Source organism: Drosophila innubila (assembly GCF_004354385.1).
Source record: "Drosophila innubila isolate TH190305 chromosome 3L unlocalized genomic scaffold, UK_Dinn_1.0 0_D_3L, whole genome shotgun sequence".
NCBI classification, from domain to species: Eukaryota; Metazoa; Arthropoda; class Insecta; order Diptera; family Drosophilidae; genus Drosophila; species Drosophila innubila.
Genome location: NW_022995376.1, coordinates 10,350,157 through 10,368,739, shown reverse-complemented (window position 1 = coordinate 10,368,739; position 18,583 = coordinate 10,350,157). Strand labels below are relative to the sequence as shown.

The following is an 18,583-nucleotide window of genomic DNA, read 5'->3' as shown; positions in this document are numbered from 1 at the left end:
GCCAAACAGCGAAGTGCAATTGTCGACTGCGACTGTCGACTGTCGGACTGGCAGCCATAGAGCATCAGCCAGCAGCAACATCAACATCATTATGATCATGATTATCACTGATTTAAGTGAAGTCAAACTGCAAACTATTGCAATTGCAAAAAAGTGCTCAAAAATTAAATGCAACTAAAACAACAGCAACAACAACTGCGAGAAGAAAAATGCAGAAAGAGGATAAAAAAAAAAAAACAAAACAATAATACAATAACAATAATAATAAATAACAGTAAAAGAAAAGAAGATGTTGCCACTGTTGTTGTTGTTGATCGCAGCTTTGTTTTAGCTAGTTGCAGCTGTTGTTGTTGCTGTTGTTGTTGCTGCTGCTGTCGTCTTCGTCTCGCATGCAATGCAACAATTTCACAAGCAGCACGCAGACAACTAAATGACAATGTGAGCAAACTAACAGCAATAACAACAACAACAACAAGGTGAATTTATAATAAGTTGTTGTGGTTGTTGTTGCTGTTGTTGTGGTTGCTTACAATTGATCGATGTTGCTGCGAGGAGACGTCGCGTCGTCTAAATGTTGCGCAAATGCTGCAGTTGCCACAAAAATCTTCAGCTTAATTATCAACTTATTTATTTGGACTGTCTTAATCAATTTGTTAAGGATGAGGAAACGCCGTTGAGTCTATAATTTGTCAGGCCATTTAAGCGGATTTCCTCAGCGCCAGATTTCACAGCTACCGTGTTAACTTTGACACCACCAACAACCGTCAACCGCCAACAGCCAAGACGAAGACAGGCAATTAACATTGGGTAAGAGACTTTGGAATTAAATCGAGCTACAATTGGCCAAATTGGAGCTACGATTTGTACAGATTTGGAGTCGACTCCGTTGTTGAAGCTGCCCCACGCATGCGCTGAAATGTTAATCTGAAATCGTTCAGCAATTGCTGCATTGCCCGGTGGCAGTTGCAAATGTCAAACGAAAGACTTAAGCAGCGAACTTGCCAAGGCGGAGGCGGAGTGTTATTAAATATGCATTGTAAATGCAAATTTGGGCGCTTGTTAAATATAATGCACACCATTTGAGACCAACTAAACAGCAACTAAACACAAATGTGCCCTTTAGCCTCGGCCAGGCCCAGAGTCAGAGCTGGAGTCAGAGCTGGAGTCAGAGCCAGGTTAAGGCTTAGGCTCAAACTGAGATTCGAACTGAGGCTGCAATTTAGTGTCACGTTAGCATTTTGTGGGCCAGACAGGCGGGCAAGCGCTTCCAGGCGGCTGCCAAATGCACGGGTGGCCATTAAACGAGCGCCTAACTAGCGGTTTCGGACGTCAACGTTGAATTAACCAAAGTAGCCCCCTGAAACGTTAACTTAAAATAAAACCCATAGAGAAGCCCATAGAGAAGCTGCTGCTGCTGCTGCTGATGTTGCTGCTGTTGCTGTTGATGCTGTTGTTGTTGCTGTTGTTGTTGCTTGCCGCCAACCTTTCTCTTTGTTGCCCGCCGCAAAGGTCGGCAACGGTTCGTGGCTTTACGTTTCGGTCTTGGTCTCGGCTGTGTCTGGGCCGCAGCTTTTTATAAATACAAGTGTTGGCCGCACAATGCCAAAGATTCGTTTGTCGAACGTGCAACGCGCGCGATCAAGAAAAACTAGCTGCTGCCGCTTGCTGCCAAAGCACAGGCAGGAAAAACAATAAACGGTAAAACGTCGTAGCCAACACCAACACAATCATCATCATCAACTCGTTCAACATTATCATCATCAACATCATCTAAGACAATTGCAATCCATTTGAATAAAGCAAAGCGTAACAAATCTCAACTCCGGCGCTTGTAATTTGAGACGCGTGCGCGTCCAAAAGGATTAAAAGCCGCAATTGCATAAAAAAAAAAACACAAAAAAAAAAATAAAGCAAAATGCAAATCACAAATCTCAATTTACAATTGGATTGCGGATTGTGTCGAATCTTCAAGCGTATTATATAACTGTTAATATATTTACGACGTACATTTGTGTGATCCTCCAATGTTTCTGTGTCTTCTTCCGCAGCCAGCAATGCGCCGTGTTGTAATCCGATCTGCGACCATTTTTTGACAAGGAAAAATACAAAGAGGAAACTTCCAAAGTGACTGTGAAAGTAATACTTGTACAACAACAACGACAACAGCAACAACGAGCTGAGAAAGAAAGATATTCAATTACTAGTCCGTTGTCTTTGCATCCATTCAACAAACAACACAATGAGAATTCAAATATTGGCCTTAACACTTTTGCTGGGTAAGTAACGAGTAACCAAAGACGGAATTTCCAAGATCGTGAATGCATATTTGTCTGTTGTTTATTTTATATATTTTAATTGACTGATTGAAAACTTCATTAGCCAAGTTAAAACAATGAGAAATATTGAGACATCTTGTTTTTATTTAGCCAACAATACGTTGACCTTACTCAACTCGTACTTCAATTCAAATAGACATGTTAATATTCTAAGCATTATATTAAATAATATATTTAATCTTAATGGTTCTTTTTTATGTTTTATGGTGTGAATTGATTAAAAATTATTATTACTCATAAATGTCAGCTTAATGTTAACTGGTTAGATTCAGCTAACTTAGTTCACTTAGTTTAATAAGCTTAGATTTCAAATGCATCTTGTTAAGTTTATAAGATATGAGTCCAGACAAATTATAATTTTAATGATAAATAATACTAAAGTCTTAAAGTAATTTTGAAAGAATAAGTTTAACATTTTTTACAAGCTATTCCTAAATTAATATTTCATAAACTTGGATTTATTTTTGAAAACGTTTTGATTTTCTTATTTGAGATATAAAATGAATATGCTTTTTTATGAGACAACTAAATACGAATTTAATAGCTTTGTTAACGTTCAATATAATACAAATTAAGTGTGAGTATTAAAATATTGTTGTGTTTTTTATTACAAGTCAAATACGAGATTTGCAGCAATAAAAATGTGCTAAATATTATTTGTAAAAAATATAAAGTAAACTAAAATCAAGTAATTTTAAGTTTGTACTTTCCAGCTTTTTATTTTAGTTAAAAATTAGACAAGCCAAGTTCAAGAAAACAGTAAATGTTTTAACTAACTTGTTATTTTCTTTACAACTTTTCATTTTCATTGTCAGCAATATCTCGCAAATTTGCCTAAACACTCCTTTCTCTTTAGCAACAAACCTATAATACTGTCACTTTATTCCACACAGGGCATTTTGGAGTCCAGGCACTCGATGGCAAAGCCAAGAGCGAGAGCGAGAGGGACAGCAGCGTCGCCGCCTCCGCATCCTCAGCCTTGGAAGCGGAAGGAACGAAAGACAAGCGACAGGTGAGCAGCAAGGAGACTTCACTGTATCCCAATCATCGCAGTGAGGCGGCTGTGGAGCGTGCAGATGATCCCGAGGATGGACAGGAGACGATCTATGGCACGAAACCGAATCAATTCATCATACGCCCCATTGCACCGCATCAACATCAACAGCATGAATCGCATCAGGAGCCGCAACTGCGCAACTTTGCCGCAGCCAATTCTCGTCCACATGCCGCACAATTGCTGGAGCAGAGCCAAGAGGTAAGTGAGGGGGAGAAATGTGTGTGGGAAGTGGGGGGAGGTAAGGGTCAATTTTATTTGCCTTTCGTCAAACTGTTGTCGGCCCGCGGTCACAGAAGCGTTGCATGTTGTTGTCGTGACTCAACTGAATTACACGATTATTTGCAAAATACAGGATGTCTAACTATGACAACAACTCGAACAACAGCTCGAATAACTCAAACTAATCCCAATTGCATTTGAAAATTTGTCAAATTGCGCCTTTCGCTGGCCCCCAGCGAAGAAACCTTGACCAATATTTGCTTGATTTCTGTTCATTTTGGGAACAAATTGCGACTAAAGCAATTGCAATTACCTAAAAGACAATGTTTATAAATATTACAAAATAATAACAACAAAAAAAGAAAAAGATTGCTTTATAAAAATTAAAAGCGCTGGCGAATATAATAAATGCCATTTGCAGCAGTCAAAATGTAAGTCACGAGCAGCAACAACAACAGCAACAACAACAGCGACAACAAATGCATAATTGCAAAATTATTGTCGTTGTTGTTGTTGGCGCTGGTCTAACGCTTCAACAACAACAACTACAAATACATGCCACATCCAAAATAATTCGCAGCAAGCGGCAACTTCTTCTGCCTGCAACAATAGGCGGGTGTTGTCGTTGTTGTTGTTGCTGGTGTCGTTGTTTGTCTTCGTGGGAAGAAAGTTGACATAATCGTTATAATCAACCGACTTCTGGCTGCGATGTCTGTCTTACCGTTGAGAGTTGTTGCTGATGGCGCCTTGACTTGACGGGGTCTCATTTCTTATAATAATGTGAATATTGCGAAGGCAACACTGTGCTACATGTTTATGTTCAGTTTTGACTTGAGCTGAGTTTGGACTTAATTGAATGGGAAACTTATTACTACTATCTTATCTAACAGAAGATATATTATATAAAAAGAAAAGACAAGTACTTAACACTTTAAAGTTACCGCCGGCAGATTTTGTAATATTTATATTTAATTTAGAATTGGAATATAAGAAATTATAAATTAGGATGAACTTTTAAGAAGAAATTATTAAATTTATATTGCATAATTGGATCCCGCTTGTAGAGCATATAAATCGTATTACCCAGAGAGTAAACCTTTCAATGTCTAACGATATACAGCAATTAGATTATGGAAATACACTTTCAGATTTTCACAGTTTAGAATATTTAAAAAAGTTTGATAAAATTTAAGATGATATCTTCTTTAGAATTCTGAATAGAAGACAACTTTGAACAAGTTTAAGCTGCACACAGCCTATAACTATATTATAACTATATATATAACTATATTCTGTAAAAGTATACAAGTCAGTTTTGTCCTACATTTTGCTGCACAGTGTAATGTTGATAATTTTATTTGCTGCCGACATGCGCATCGATTGCAACAGTCTACCAAGTCAAGACCCGCATTTGACTGAAGCCTAAGGCTGAGGGCGAGGGAGTAGGTAGAGTAGGGTACGGGAACGAGATTGCCTGTGGTTGCTGCCTGTGGTTGTTGCTGCCGTAGACATCAACGTCAGTTGCTGCCGCTGCCACACATACACACAAGTGTTATATAAACTTGTAGATGCCACGCGATTCTCACAGCCAGCTTTTCCCGTTCCCCGCGGCCACCTGACATGTATTTGTTGTAATTTTTTTAAGATGTGGTTGTTCTTTAAAGTGGGCTCCACATTTAACAGCTGCCATTTGTTGCTGGCATTGGCCGTTGATCTTTTTATTCGCACGCCCACATAAATGGTCCATAATTTATTAACCACGCCCCCATAACAAACACTTTGTCTCGCCCCACGCCCAGATTCAGCACTATGTTTATCTGCAAGATATACAACGACATCAGCCCAAGACGTTGGCGTCTGCAACTCAAGGTAAGGGTGCAGTTGCCAGGGAGCAACAGACAGTTGCGGCCAAGAAGGCAACACCTGTGGCCGAGGAGGAGCAGGAGCAGGAGGCGGAGCAACGTTATGCCGTGTCCATACAACCGCAGCCACATAATCTTCGAGGTGGTCCCTATGCGCCCTATCAGCTGCCCTTGCCACTGGCTGCACCACAGCACCAACATCAGCAGCATCAACAACATCAACAGCAGCAGCAGCAATTGCATGCTCAACAGCAGCAACAAGCGCCACAGCAACCTTATCAAATCATTCCCGAGGAGCAATTCTTGAAGTTGCTGGAGGAGGAGCTACAAGTGCGCGCCTACCACGAGCAGCTGCGTCAGCAGCAACAGCAGCAGCAACATCAACAGCAGCAGCAGCAGCAGCAACATCAACAACAACCACATCAATCCCAGCCTCGTTTGCAGCCTCAATCGTTGGGCAAACCTGTGTCCATTCACAGCACAGCTGCCACCCACAAGGTGTTGCAACAAGCGGAGCCTGCATTGGGTCTAGGTGGTTATCGGGATCGCTATGTGGCCGAGCAGCAACTGGTGCAGCCCAGTTATTCCCGCGGTGGACCCAAGTATCTGCCACAGCCTCAGCCTCAGCAGGAGGAGGATGATGCCCCGCCCGTGCAGCATCAGCGTCATCAGCAACCGCAGCAATTGATTGCTGGCTTGCCACCACAAATTGCCTACTATCAGCCACAGATTAGCTACAAGACGCTGCCCAATCATCCGCTGGCCAAATCCTCGCTGGAGAGTGAAATCGAGAAGCTGCTGGCCGCCAATAAGCCAGGTCCTGGCCAAACTCTAGCTTACGTGGACAGCAGCAATGAGCCGACGCTGGTGAATCATCAGCAACATGTGACACGCCTGCCGCCTCCACAGCATCCAGCACCGCCCACATCCCATCCAGCGTTGCGTCAACCCAAGGCCTACTTGGCCAGCACTCCCAATTCTCTGCTGGATGCCAACAATCAACCGTTTGTGCCGTCGCTCTTCAAGTTCAGCAACTTTCAGCAGCCGACGCCAATTTATCCCGGCCAACAGCATGAGGGGAAGCGATTAGGACCCGTTGTTTATCCAACGGGTGCACCTGCTCAGCCACAGCCCTCGCAGTACTACTACCAGGAGACGGCGCCCACAGCAGCACCCAAGCCGAAGCATTATCGCACCAAACACTATAAGTTACCCACGCCAAGTCCAACCAAATCCTATGAGAAGGCTCTGCTCTATGCCGACTATTCTGAACGTACCCAGGCTCCAGCTCCGGCTCCAACTGCTGCCCACTTCTATCCAAGTCCACCTGATCCCCTCAAGCATGCATCTCATCGTACTGTTGCGCCCACAGCGTTGCCCATTGACTATCCCGCTCAGCCTGCACCGTCTCAGTCCAGCATCTATGTCTCCCAAGGCACTGGCATTGCCACGCCCTCAAGGGTTACGCCCACTGCTGCAGCGGTGCACAAACTGCGCACCTTGGACGAGGTGAAGCAACTGAATCTGCCGCCTCCCAATGGCAAACCCCTCACCCAGGCCGAGTTCCAGGCGCTCGTCGAAGCAGGTTATCCCGTCAAGGCGGTGCCCGTTCCTGTACCCGTGCCGTATGAGCAATACGTCAAGGATCATCCCGAATATCGCAATCATCCGCCTGTAGACTACGCCCACATCATGCGTCTTGCCTCCCGCCAGTTGGCAGCTCATCAGCATCAACATCAACACTCCCATCCGCATCAACGTTCACTCGCCTCTCCCTCGGAGCCGTCTGTGAAGATCATCTCCTCCCCCACGGCTGCGGAGGCGCAACAAACGGCCACCGGCATCGGAGGTGGCAGCATCACCTACTTGCAACGTCGGCCGCGCGATGAACAGGACACCGCCGTTGCAGGCAGCGAGACGAAGGCAACGGATCCGGAGCCCACAAAGGCTCAATGAGTTGCAATCCTTTAGTTAATCTCACTCGCCCTTTGCCTAGTTATAAGTATTGTAAAAATGTTTCTGTATGTTCAGCACTTGTCTAACGTTAAATTATAAACTAATAAACTATAAAAACCATTAATTAACTTGGTCGTCCCAGCGGTAACTGGATAAAAAAGGTAATGACAAGAATTTTGACTTGTAAGGATGCTAGGTCAAAGGACTGGCCAACTTCAAACTTTCATAACTTTGTCAAAACCCAACCGATTTTCAAGCGGATTGTCATTCTGATCATGTTTTGACCTCTAAATTCATTCTGCTTATAAATTTTGTTCATTTAGAAAATTTTATTATTTTCGACCTAGGATCGATTTTGATGCTAAGGGTCCCCCCTTTGATATTTTGAAAATTCAAAATTTTAAATCTCAAGTTTGCACTTTTAATAAACTCCTTATATCATAATTAGTATAAAACAGCACTTTAAACTTGATTCTGAGACCTTTAATTTTTTAGTAAAAAATCATGTGAAATTTGACAAAAATTTTGACTTGTAAAGTTGCTAGGTCAGAGGTCTGGCCAACTTCAAACTTTCATAACTTTGCCAAAACTCAATCGATTTTTAAGCGGAATGTCATTCTGATCATGTTTTGACCTCTTAATTCATTCTGCTTATAAATTTTGTTCATTTAGAAAATTTTTTTATTTTCGACCTAGGATCGATTTTGATGCTAAGGGTCCCCCCTTTGATATTTTGAAAATTCAAAATTTTAAATCTCAAGTTTGCACTTTTAATGAACTCCTTATATCATAATTAGTATAAAACAACACTTCAAACTTGATTCTGAGACCTTTCATTTTTCTGTAAAAAATCATGTGAAATCGATCAAAAATTTTGACTTGTAAAGTGCTAGATCAAAGGTTCGAATAACTTCAAACTTTCATAACTTTGTCAAAACTCAACCGATTTTCAAGCGGAATGCCATTTTGATCATGTTTTAGCTTTTTAATCCATTTTGCATTAAAATTTTATTTATATCTGTAAAAAAAATATTTCGCTATAGATTTTAGTTTCGATTTTAATGCGGACTGCCCACAACCCCATATGTCATAATTAATAATCAAAACAACATACATAAGAACTATCTCCAGAATTCATTTTCACAGTAAAACACATTTGGGCTAAATTAGTTTATTCAATTTAAACATAAACCTTTTGTTTCTGTACTTAAACCTGGTAATTGTTAGATTGACCCTCGCTTAGTTTAGGCCAATTGCGGTATTGCTGTTGCTGTTGCTGCTGTCCGCCGAGCTTAGAGTTTCGGGTGTGGCCGCCTCCCTTGCCTGCAGACGTGAGATATGTGGATCTCTACGATCTTTATCCTTGCGATCTCGATCTTTATCTTTGTCCTTGTTGTGTTTGTGCTTGTGTTTATGCTTGTGCTTCTTCTTGTCCTTCTTTTTCTTCTTTTTTACACTGCCGTCGGCTTTGAATTTGGCCTCGTCGTAGCTGCTCTCGTATCGCGTTGATTCACCCACATCGAGCACCATCATCGAATTATCGTCTTCTCCATAGATCTCTGTTTTCATTCGCTTCGTGGCCAGCTGAGAATCACCAGCAGCTTCATCAGCATTCATTACATTTATTCTGGTCTCACTGTCGTAGGCCTGCACATCGATGGGCTCATCCATCACTGTGATCTCCTCGCTTCTTTCCAATTTGATTATTTCATCGCCAACTTCAAAGGCTTCGGTGGCTGTTCTTTTAATGGTAACCATTGCTGGCTTATGCCTCTCTAGAGGCTCGGTCTCTGTTCTTTCTGGTGCCTTGGACTCGCTCTTTTTGAAAGTATTGCTCGAATTGCTGTTTTCCTTGATGAAATCCTTGTAGAAGCTCTGATTCTCGTTCGCCTGCATGCAATTAGGCCTCTTGCTGCCGTACAAAGCATAGTACAGATCCACAATATCGCAACGGAGTTTCGTGTCGCAGGCCAACGTGTTAATGCTTAGCCACAATCGCTCAACAAGATTCGATCTGTCCAGTCGACTTCTCGATTCCCTTGTAAAGGGAGGATTGTCAATGAGCAGCTGAGCGAGAGCATGTCGTGCTGCGATCATCAGCTGCTCCATCCTTGCGTCCACACAAAATCCACAAGACATTCCATGGCGGCAATGCGCAAATCCAGAAAGATGCCATACTCTGCGTAGCTGCGATAAATGTGCGGCAACGAGGGCAGATGTCCAAACTTTTGCAGCTTGCGTATGACCTTAAGGCAGGAGACGGACACCATGTATTTATAGGAGGGCAAGTGCTTCTCCATGTTTAGCAGACGCGTCACTTCATCCAGCACAAGTCTGTAAGGAAAGAATACATCAGAATAAGTTTGTCAGTTAAATGATTCCAATCCTACTTAGCATCCGTGGAGAGGCTGTCGGTTGTGATCTGTGTGCCATGCATTGCCACAGACACCACGGGCGTAAGTGTCTCTCCGAGTGCCTCCACCAGAGCCGCTCTATAATAGGCATCCGTATAATGATTGCGCGAGTTCTCGTTGTATTTGAAGAGATCGAACAGAAAACGCATTACTTCCGGTGGGCAAATGCCATGAGATGTGCGTAAGCCTATCAATAAATCAGTGAATTAATGGATAAGACAGATACTCTGCGATCTATGGTCTACTCACCCGCCATAGCCACTGGAATGGCCTTTTGCAAGAAGTACAATTGAAAGTTGGAAAAGTTGTTCAGCTTAATGATGTGCGGGGCACTGAAGGAGCCAAAGAACTTTCGAAAGATGTTAAGCATGGCAGGTGGACCGCTCCATGAAGCCACCATTTGATTGGCCACCTTGGTAAGGCTATGTGCCGCCTGGCAACGCACCTTGTAGAAGCACGATTCACTCTCAATTGTGTCGGTTAATGCCAATCTCGTAGCATTTGTTGGATACTTCTGCAGCGCTTGTATAGCCTGAAATTGGGCAGTTACATCTCGCTCATGCCGGAGCTGATATTGCCACTGGAAGTCCGGTTGCTCAATGATCAGATCCCGCAGCAATATCATTTCCGGATCCAGTCGTATCCACAAAACAGGCGAGTCACTGCAGGAAAATAAAGAGAGTGAGCTTGCGAGCGTGTAAAATCCTAGCTTTAACTTACTCCATGGCAGATAGATCCATGTCAACCTCCTCGCCAGTGCAAAGTGGAATCTTTTTCTTCTTGTTTCGCCTGCTCTTCGAATGGCAAGTGATGTCCGCTTTGACCAGCGTGTTTTCAATCTGCAGCGTATGCTTAAAGGTACCATCCAGCTCCTGTAATTGCACCAGCAATGGTCCATTATACTTCCTCACTCCCCGCTGATTGACAAAGTCCTGGCGAATCTCCAGTTCGATGGTATTTCGCTTGCGATTGAACACAGAGGTAAGTGAGAACTTGGCATGTCCTCCAGTGCGCACCCATTGATCCATGAACACCGACATATCTTTGCCCGTGACCGTAAAGATTGCCTTGATGAAGATGTTCGTAGAGATGAGAAGCTGTGACCAGAGACCAGCGCCAATTTTAGTGGCTGCTGCATTTGTAGCCAAGGCCAGTTGCTTGTTAAACACCTGAATGAGCAACTCCTGGCCAATGCGATGCTCCAGCATGCGGATGACGAGATGAGCTTTGCGACGCATTGCCTCCACGTACTTCGGTGACACCGTGTGCAGACTCTTAATGGGAAAATAGTGGACAATCTCCTGTTGTTTGCTGGCAGCTGCCGCTGGATTAGTGCTGGACACAGGAAGTGGTGCCGGCGGTTGGCTGCAGTCGAGTATGATGCCACCATACTGTTCCTCGTACTTGACCACACGTGCCAGCTCCGACTGCACCCACTCGCGATATTCATTGTTGCCAAAACACTTGCGGGAGTACAGACCACACAAATACTCGGCTATTCCCTTTGCTAGCCAAGTGTCCGACCAATGATGCGATGTGATAAAGCAGCCAAAGAACTGTTCGGCCACAGCACGGGACATAAAGGTTCTCGAAACGTAGGTTTGGTCAATAATGGCAATGGAGTGCAGTAGATTAACAGAAGCTATCGTCATGGTTGCATAGGCACTAATGTCCGTGTCCAGTTCGTCTACAAACACCTGTTTGTAGCAGGAGAAGGGATACCGGGTGGAGAGTGTCTCCTCAAAGAACTCAAAGGCCTCATGCAAATATCGAACCGTATTCTTCAACAGAGGCAACATGCCAGGCAGGCAGAAGTGCGTCACCTCGTGCATATGCGGGTCCACGTAGATTTCAAAGGGTCCTACGGCCAGAGCAATGTTCGGTGCACAGACAGGCGTAGACACAGTGTAGTGAAAGGTTTTCTTTCTCAAATCCGGAGTCATAATGACCTCGACCAGTTCACCGCAGGAAACAGCCGTCAGATTTTTGTCCACTGTAAATTCTAGTCGCCATGTGCAGGGATCTGCGAAGCTGTCGACACAGGGAAACCAAAGACGTGTCGAGTTCTCATAGCAATTCGTGTACATGTGCGCACAGTTAAGCTGTGCCGTGTCATCTTCCGAGGATGTCGGTGGTATAACAAAATGCATGCCACCTTTGGGATTTTCTGCAGAGAATTCGATGCGTACTCGCAGACCTCGACCTTCCTGTATGAGGGAATAACCCTCCGGTGGCACCTGTATAATCAATTCTCCATTGTTCACATCAGGATCGACAGTTTGAGCTGCGGTCAAATGATTCTCCGAGAAGACTTCCAAAGAGCGACTGCGAGACAAAAGGGAGTCTTTAAAGTCTTATCAACAGTTGTGTGTCGGATGTGCAACTCACCTTTTGGGCTCCTTGTGACAAATATCCTGAAAGGGATCGAAGTAAACAAACTCCGCATGACAAACATCATTGAGGACGACACTGTAAATTCGAAGCTGCTTGGCATTGAGGCGGATAAGACGTAAGCTCTCATTGTTGGGCACTATGGTCAGCTCCACCATGCCCTGTGAATAATTGATCATATAAACATCATATTGTGCACATTATTTGCATAAATTCTTACAATTATGCTGCGACGCTCAAAACTGATGCCGGTGAGACTCACAACCTGATGCGCCGTGCTGTCATCAGAGAAAAGAAAACATTAATTGGCCGCTTTATTGCAATGCAACTGAAATACTTATAATTTAAAGGGGCGTAATGGTGCCTCGGGCACATCAGATTGTGTTTCCATTGCGATTTCTCGTTAATTAAACACACTTTTCAACGATTTTATATATTTTTATCTCTGCATCACCGCATTGTTTATTTTTTCACTGGTACTCTTCTTCTACAGTCAGTGCTGCCAACTTGTCGCAATAGTCAGACAAAAATTGGGCCGGCAGCATTAATTCCCGAAAAATACAAGCTGCACCTTGGCAACTCTGTAACGTGTAATGCAGCCCTAACGAGACCACCTTTAACCCTTGTTTATGCATTGAGCAGTTGTTTTTGATCACGGGATAAATAAAAATAATAAAGATAAAAAATAATTCATTTTCATATGCAGCCAAACTATTTAATAACTTATAAAATACAATTATAAAAATAATTAAATTGCAATATTAACATGTTTGCATGTGTTGTGTGCTCTAACTAAAATTTGTTGCATTAGATGAAATATCCAAACACACAAGTGTTAAAGATGTGAATCATCTCCCAAGAAAAGTTAAATTTGGATATTTCTCCCATTTAAAACGTATTTTTCCTCAGTCGAGTCAGCAGTTTTCAAGCAACTGCGTCTGGCTGTGTTTCTTGTTACAAATTGTTTATAATTTCAAGTGCTGCGTAAATCGATTAAAATAAAAATATATTAAATAGTTTATTAATTTAAGGAAACACTAGCAGAGTCATAGTGATAGAATGTACGGCATTGATAATTATCCAAAAAATTATCATGCCAGTGGCATTGGCCTTGTCAATTTGGCAGCCCTGGGCTACAGTAAGAATGAAGTCAGCGATAATGCGCAGAGCAAACCGAAATCGGGCTTGTATCCCTCGTTGCCGTACCCTTCATCGGAATCCGTGGGTGGCATGCCATATGTGGTAAAGCAAACGGTGCAGGCACAGAATGCTGCGTATCAGGGTGCCAGTATGGGCATGCCACCGTCATCGGCGACGCCGTATCCGAGTTCCGGCTTATACCCGAACTTGCCATCTGCTCCGTTGCCGTATCCATCGACGCCGTTGGCGCCCATACCGAGTGCTTCACCGTATCCGAGTGCCACGCCGTATCCCAGTGCTACGCCCTATCCCAGTGCAACACCGTATCCCAGTGCCACGCCCTATCCGAGTGCCACGCCTTATCCCAGTGCAGGATATCCATCGTTGCCATATCCCACTGGCGGGGGAATGGGTATGCCGGGCATGCCCATGCCATATGCGCCACTGCCCAGCAGTCCGGCACCACAGGGCTATCCATCGATGCCAATGCCATCGGCACCAGCGGCCAGTGCACCCACCCAAGAGGAAGAGCCCTCCGTGGGCATTACGGAGTTGCAGTTCACGAGCGTCAAAGTGCCGGAGAATCAGAACATGTTCTGGATGGGACGCAAGGCGACGAGCACGCGCCAGAAGAGCATCCAGGGTGAGGACTTTTCCACACTACGGGAATCCTGTGTGGGCAATGGCACCTTGTTTGAGGATCCCGATTTTCCGGCCAACGATGCCTCGTTGATGTTCTCCCGGCGTCCAGATCGCTACATCGAATGGTTGCGTCCCGGCGACATTGTCGACGATCCGCAATTCTTTGTCGAGGGCTATTCCCGGTTCGATGTGCAGCAGGGAGAACTGGGCGACTGTTGGTTGTTGGCCGCAGCGGCAAATCTAACGCAGGACTCGAAGCTATTCTTCCGTGTGATACCGCCGGATCAGGACTTCCAGGAGAACTATGCGGGCATATTCCATTTCAAGTTCTGGCAATACGGCAAATGGGTTGAGGTCGTCATCGATGATCGGCTGCCCACATACAACGGCGAGCTGATCTACATGCACTCCACGGAGAAGAATGAGTTCTGGAGTGCGCTGCTGGAGAAGGCATACGCCAAGTTACATGGCTCCTATGAGGCTCTGAAGGGTAAGGATTGAAAGGAGCTGCATGGTAACCACTTCTTACATTCTTTATTTCCACTTTTCCCAGGTGGCACCACTTGCGAGGCCATGGAGGACTTTACGGGCGGCGTCACCGAGTGGTACGACATCAAGGAGGCGCCTCCAAATCTCTTCAGCATTATGACCAAGGCAGCGGAGCGTGGCTCCATGATGGGTTGCTCCCTGGAGCCGGATCCGCATGTGCTGGAGGCAGAGACGCGCGAGGGATTGATTCGTGGACATGCCTACTCCATTACCAAGGTCTGTCTGCTGGACATTTCGACGCCCAATCGACAGGGCAAGCTGCCCATGATACGCATGAGGAATCCCTGGGGTAACGATGCCGAGTGGAGTGGTCCCTGGAGCGACAGTTCACCCGAGTGGCGCTTCATACCGGAGCACCAGAAGGAGGAGATTGGCTTGAATTTCGATCGCGATGGCGAATTCTGGATGTCGTTCCAAGACTTCCTCAATCATTTTGATCGTGTGGAGATTTGCAATCTGTCGCCGGATTCGTTGACCGAGGAACAGGAGCACAGTTCGCGTCGCAAGTGGGAGATGTCCATGTTCGAGGGTGAATGGACATCGGGCGTTACAGCGGGAGGATGTCGTAATTTCCTGGAAACCTTTTGGCACAATCCACAGTATATTATCACGCTGGAGGATCCGGATGAGGAGGACGACGACGGCAAGTGCACGGTGATTGTGGCTCTCATGCAGAAGAATCGTCGCAGCAAGCGCAACGTGGGCATCGATTGCCTGACCATTGGATTTGCCATTTATCATCTGACGGATCGCGACATGGAGTCGAAACCGCAGGGTATCAATTTCTTCAAGTATCGCGCCTCAGTTGCCCGCTCTCCGCATTTCATAAACACACGTGAGGTCTGTGCTCGCTTCAAGCTGCCTCCTGGACACTATTTGATTGTGCCCTCGACGTTTGATCCCAACGAGGAGGGCGAGTTCATCATACGCGTCTTCTCCGAGACAATGAACAACATGGAGGAGAACGACGATGAGGTGGGCTTCGGCGAGACAGATGATCGCATTGCGCCTGCTCTGCCACCACCCACGCCCAAAGAGGAGGACGATCCTCAACGCATTGCCCTCAAGCGTCTCTTTGACAGCGTTGCAGGCGATGATGAGGAGGTGGATTGGCAGGAGCTGAAACGCATACTGGATCACTCGATGCGCGATGTTATGGTGGGCACCGAGGGCTTCTCCAAGGATGCCGTGCGCTCCATGGTCGCCATGCTCGACAAGGATCGCTCCGGACGTCTTGGATTCGATGAGTTTGAAGCTCTGCTTACGGACATTGCCAAGTGGCGTGCCGTCTTCAAGTTGTACGACACTCGTCGCTCCGGCAGCATCGATGGCTTCCATCTGCGCGGTGCTCTCAACTCGGCAGGTTATCATCTGAACAATCGCCTGCTCAATGCCCTGGCCCATCGTTATGGTTCTCGGGAGGGCAAGGTGCCCTTCGATGACTTCCTCATGTGCGCCATCAAGGTGAAGACCTTCATTGAGATGTTCCGCGAACGAGACACTGATAATTCCGATACGGCATTCTTTAACCTGGATGATTGGCTGGAACGCACCATTTACTCGTAAAGAGAACAGAATAGGAAAAGGAGGAGAAGGACAAAGTTCATATATGATCAAATTTATACTAATCTAATCCTAAGTGCCACGTTTACTTATGATGCGCATGCATTGATGATGATGATTATCAACTAACAGCTCCAACTACAGTATACACACATCCAAAACGGAAATACAATTTCATGTGTGTACATAAATTGAATTAACCTTGAAGCACTCGACGATATGAGCGAATAAAAACCAGAAAATCAACAGAACTTTTGCCGGCAAGCGAGCTGTGTACACAACCGTATATAGTATATATAGTGTGTATATACTACTGTCTGTCCAAAATGACTAATGGCTAAATTGCTTTGGGCCCCATTCATACCACACACTTACATATACAGACATTCTATGCTTTTTTGACAATAGCCAAAAAGCCGACAGTACAAAATGAAATGTGCATTATTAAATAAATAAAGAAATAAACAATTAGTTAACCAGAACTATATATAGCAAAAATGTATAGTGTTTCCAGATGTACACTATAAACTACATATATCGGCAATCTCTATTTATATATACTCTTTCTAATAGCAAACAAATTGTGGCTTTTATTTAATTGATTACTGAATCAGTAATGGGGAAAACGCAAACTAATCACATTTAGAGCTAGTTTTATGGTTTGAAGTAGAGGCATTAATGTTTAAAAATTATTTATAGTTAATAATACTCATTAGTCATGACAGAACCGGCTCTAAATGTGTATACAGGTGATGTTTTTCCCTGCTCTGAGCTCGAACTAAGAAACTTTTGCACCTACGTTATAATTGTTATAAACATTTCAACTAAATTGTATTATTATTATTGATGCTAATTAAATGGAAAATTTTTGGGAGTAAAACACGTAGTATCTATTTGACGACGACTATATCGGTGCCTCCAGTGGGTGGACCAGCTGCGATTAAAGTTTCCTTGAATTCATCATAGTTAAGTTCGGTATCGCTGCAAAGTTGTTGCAACACCTCAAGAAAATCTTCATATTCCAGTCGCCACTTTCTGAATCACAAGATGCGTCATGTGAATCTATTAGAATCAAAATGATGCTGATTGTTTACTTACTTGTATCTCATATAGATAAGACCAGTTTGTACCCGCGTTATGGGAATTGGCATCAGTTTGGCCTGTTCCAGCCAAGCATCGAGTTGCGATAGCAAAATACTATTAAACACCTCATTATCCAGTTCCGTAGGGATTACCTGCATAACATATATACTATTGGTATTATTTAAATATAAACATGCATAAACAATGTTGACCTTGTGATTGCAATAAACGTGGAAGAGCGTGTCGAGTGTATGCCTCTTTGGTTTATCCTCATCATCAGCCATTGCCTAGAACTATATCTAAATACGCGTATAATAGCCAACTATATATACAATTTATCTGATAAATAATCAAAAGCAGTAGCACACTCTGTGTGTTTGTATTTCGAAAATGTTTTTGTTGACAAACAAAGCGTCGGGGCAACAGTTTCCAAGTGTATTTTGGTGTGTGGGAGTAAATGTGTGTGAGTGTGTGTGTGGGTGTATTTTATTAAGTACTCTTTGTTGCTTTTAGATCGTGTCTTCCTTGTCACCAGTTGCGGCATTCTCATTGAACTTTTCCAGCAGACGCTGCACGTATTTCAGCAACTTGGGACTGTTCTGGGTGCTTGTTATATCGCAAATGCGATAGGGCGGCTTTATAATCAGTTGTTGCAGCACCTGTATTTCGTCCTTCTGCCAGGAGAGTTCACTGTTGCCGAAATGCTTGGCGAGCAGCTTAAAGAGCTGCCTGCCACGGGGCGTGGCATGCTCATTGCAGCTGCGCAACAAGTTTTCACGCTGCGCCACCGAATGCTGCAGGCGCTGATCCAACTGGGGAAAAATAAAACGAATTATATAAAATAATAATTGAGAAAGTGTTGCAAACCTACAAGCGAGAGATTGAGGCGTGCTGGCGACTCATTGACTTTGTCCAGCGTTGTTGCTGTTGTTGTTTTCACCTCCTGTATAATGCTCAAGTCCTTGCAGTAGTTCAAATTCACAATGCACTGATTGTGGCAATCGTTTCCTTTACCATCTTTGCTGTGGCATCGCAATATTAGCATCTTGACACTGTGCTCGTAGGTCACAACCTCACCAGTAAGTTGATCACCAAAGCACGTCTCCACATGCAATTGGGTGCCAATGGGGAAAGGATTAAAAGACATTCTTCAACTTGTGCTTCAAATGATGACGTGAAAGAAAAGAATCCCATTTGACAATCAATGCTGTCAATTTATTTAGCACTTATTGTCATCCCGCTCTAACGTAAGCAATGCGGCCAGTTTGACAAATGTCCCCTTTGCTTAAGAAATTCCCCTTATATTTAAAAGGCAATTCTAATGGGTGAAGCAATTCAAAGAATATCCCTTTCACCAGCTTTATTTCCCTC

General features: G+C 44.2%; 5 protein-coding genes across 7 annotated transcripts; 2 read left to right on the top strand and 3 right to left on the bottom strand.

Annotated features, from left to right (window-relative positions):
* The first annotated feature begins 2,175 nt into the window (after positions 1-2,175).
* On the top strand, positions 2,176-7,555 carry LOC117788148 (mastermind-like protein 2). Of its 2 annotated transcripts, none has more exons than XM_034626819.1 (3): positions 2,176-2,276; positions 3,230-3,591; positions 5,418-7,555. In XM_034626819.1, exons 1-3 carry the CDS (start codon positions 2,240-2,242, stop codon positions 7,428-7,430), a joined length of 2,412 nt encoding a protein of 803 aa, XP_034482710.1. In that variant the 5' UTR covers positions 2,176-2,239; the 3' UTR covers positions 7,431-7,555. The 2 variants fall into 2 exon arrangements, with proteins under 2 accessions (XP_034482710.1, XP_034482708.1); XM_034626817.1 differs by having other exon boundaries at positions 5,412-7,555.
* Positions 7,556-8,580: 1,025 nt separating this feature from the next.
* On the bottom strand, positions 8,581-12,710 carry LOC117787512 (transcription initiation factor TFIID subunit 2). Its single transcript, XM_034626059.1, is given in 8 exon segments — positions 8,581-9,553; positions 9,556-9,764; positions 9,821-10,031; positions 10,094-10,506; positions 10,565-12,169; positions 12,233-12,396; positions 12,456-12,510; positions 12,577-12,710. Coding segments are annotated over 8 exon segments (3,591 nt in total). The 5' UTR covers positions 12,627-12,710; the 3' UTR covers positions 8,581-8,669.
* Positions 12,711-12,827: 117 nt separating this feature from the next.
* LOC117786261 (calpain-B) lies at positions 12,828-16,683 on the top strand. Of its 2 annotated transcripts, XM_034624417.1 has the most exons (3): positions 12,828-12,920; positions 13,263-14,507; positions 14,571-16,683. In XM_034624417.1, exons 2-3 carry the CDS (start codon positions 13,295-13,297, stop codon positions 16,130-16,132), a joined length of 2,775 nt encoding a protein of 924 aa, XP_034480308.1. In that variant the 5' UTR covers positions 12,828-12,920; positions 13,263-13,294; the 3' UTR covers positions 16,133-16,683. The 2 variants fall into 2 exon arrangements, with proteins under 2 accessions (XP_034480308.1, XP_034480309.1); XM_034624418.1 differs by lacking the exon at positions 12,828-12,920 and having other exon boundaries at positions 13,127-14,507.
* A 263-nt stretch (positions 16,684-16,946) lies between these two features.
* LOC117786264 lies at positions 16,947-17,496 on the bottom strand. The gene is made up of 3 exons (XM_034624423.1): positions 17,425-17,496; positions 17,228-17,364; positions 16,947-17,164 (listed from the first exon to the last, which is right to left on the bottom strand). The coding sequence occupies exons 1-3, from the start codon at positions 17,494-17,496 to the stop codon at positions 17,020-17,022; spliced, it is 354 nt and encodes a 117-aa protein (XP_034480314.1). The 3' UTR covers positions 16,947-17,019.
* Positions 17,497-17,559: 63 nt separating this feature from the next.
* LOC117786263 (LSM12 homolog A) lies at positions 17,560-18,422 on the bottom strand. Its single transcript, XM_034624422.1, has 2 exons — positions 18,084-18,422; positions 17,560-18,024 (listed from the first exon to the last, which is right to left on the bottom strand). Exons 1-2 carry the CDS (start codon positions 18,357-18,359, stop codon positions 17,722-17,724), a joined length of 579 nt encoding a protein of 192 aa, XP_034480313.1. The 5' UTR covers positions 18,360-18,422; the 3' UTR covers positions 17,560-17,721.
* Positions 18,423-18,583: the final 161 nt, after the last annotated feature.

Bases quoted from the DNA above. Each gene is read 5' to 3' on its own strand.
- LOC117786261 (XM_034624417.1), top strand. From the start codon at position 13,295: ATGTACGGCATTGATAATTATCCAAAAAATTATCATGCCAGTGGCATT. The intron at 14,508-14,570 runs GTAAGGATTGAA...CACTTTTCCCAG, and splicing joins CTCCTATGAGGCTCTGAAGG to GTGGCACCACTTGCGAGGCC.
- LOC117786264 (XM_034624423.1), bottom strand. From the start codon at position 17,496: ATGGCTGATGATGAGGATAAACCAAAGAGGCATACACTCGACACGCTC. The intron at 17,365-17,424 runs GTCAACATTGTT...TATGTTATGCAG, and splicing joins ACGTTTATTGCAATCACAAG to GTAATCCCTACGGAACTGGA. The intron at 17,165-17,227 runs GTAAGTAAACAA...CTTGTGATTCAG, and splicing joins CTTATCTATATGAGATACAA to AAAGTGGCGACTGGAATATG.
- LOC117786263 (XM_034624422.1), bottom strand. From the start codon at position 18,359: ATGTCTTTTAATCCTTTCCCCATTGGCACCCAATTGCATGTGGAGACG. The intron at 18,025-18,083 runs GTAGGTTTGCAA...ATTTTTCCCCAG, and splicing joins CACGCCTCAATCTCTCGCTT to TTGGATCAGCGCCTGCAGCA.
- LOC117788148 (XM_034626817.1), top strand. From the start codon at position 2,240: ATGAGAATTCAAATATTGGCCTTAACACTTTTGCTGG. The intron at 2,277-3,229 runs GTAAGTAACGAG...TATTCCACACAG, and splicing joins GGCCTTAACACTTTTGCTGG to GGCATTTTGGAGTCCAGGCA. The intron at 3,592-5,411 runs GTAAGTGAGGGG...CCCCACGCCCAG, and splicing joins TGCTGGAGCAGAGCCAAGAG to ATTCAGCACTATGTTTATCT.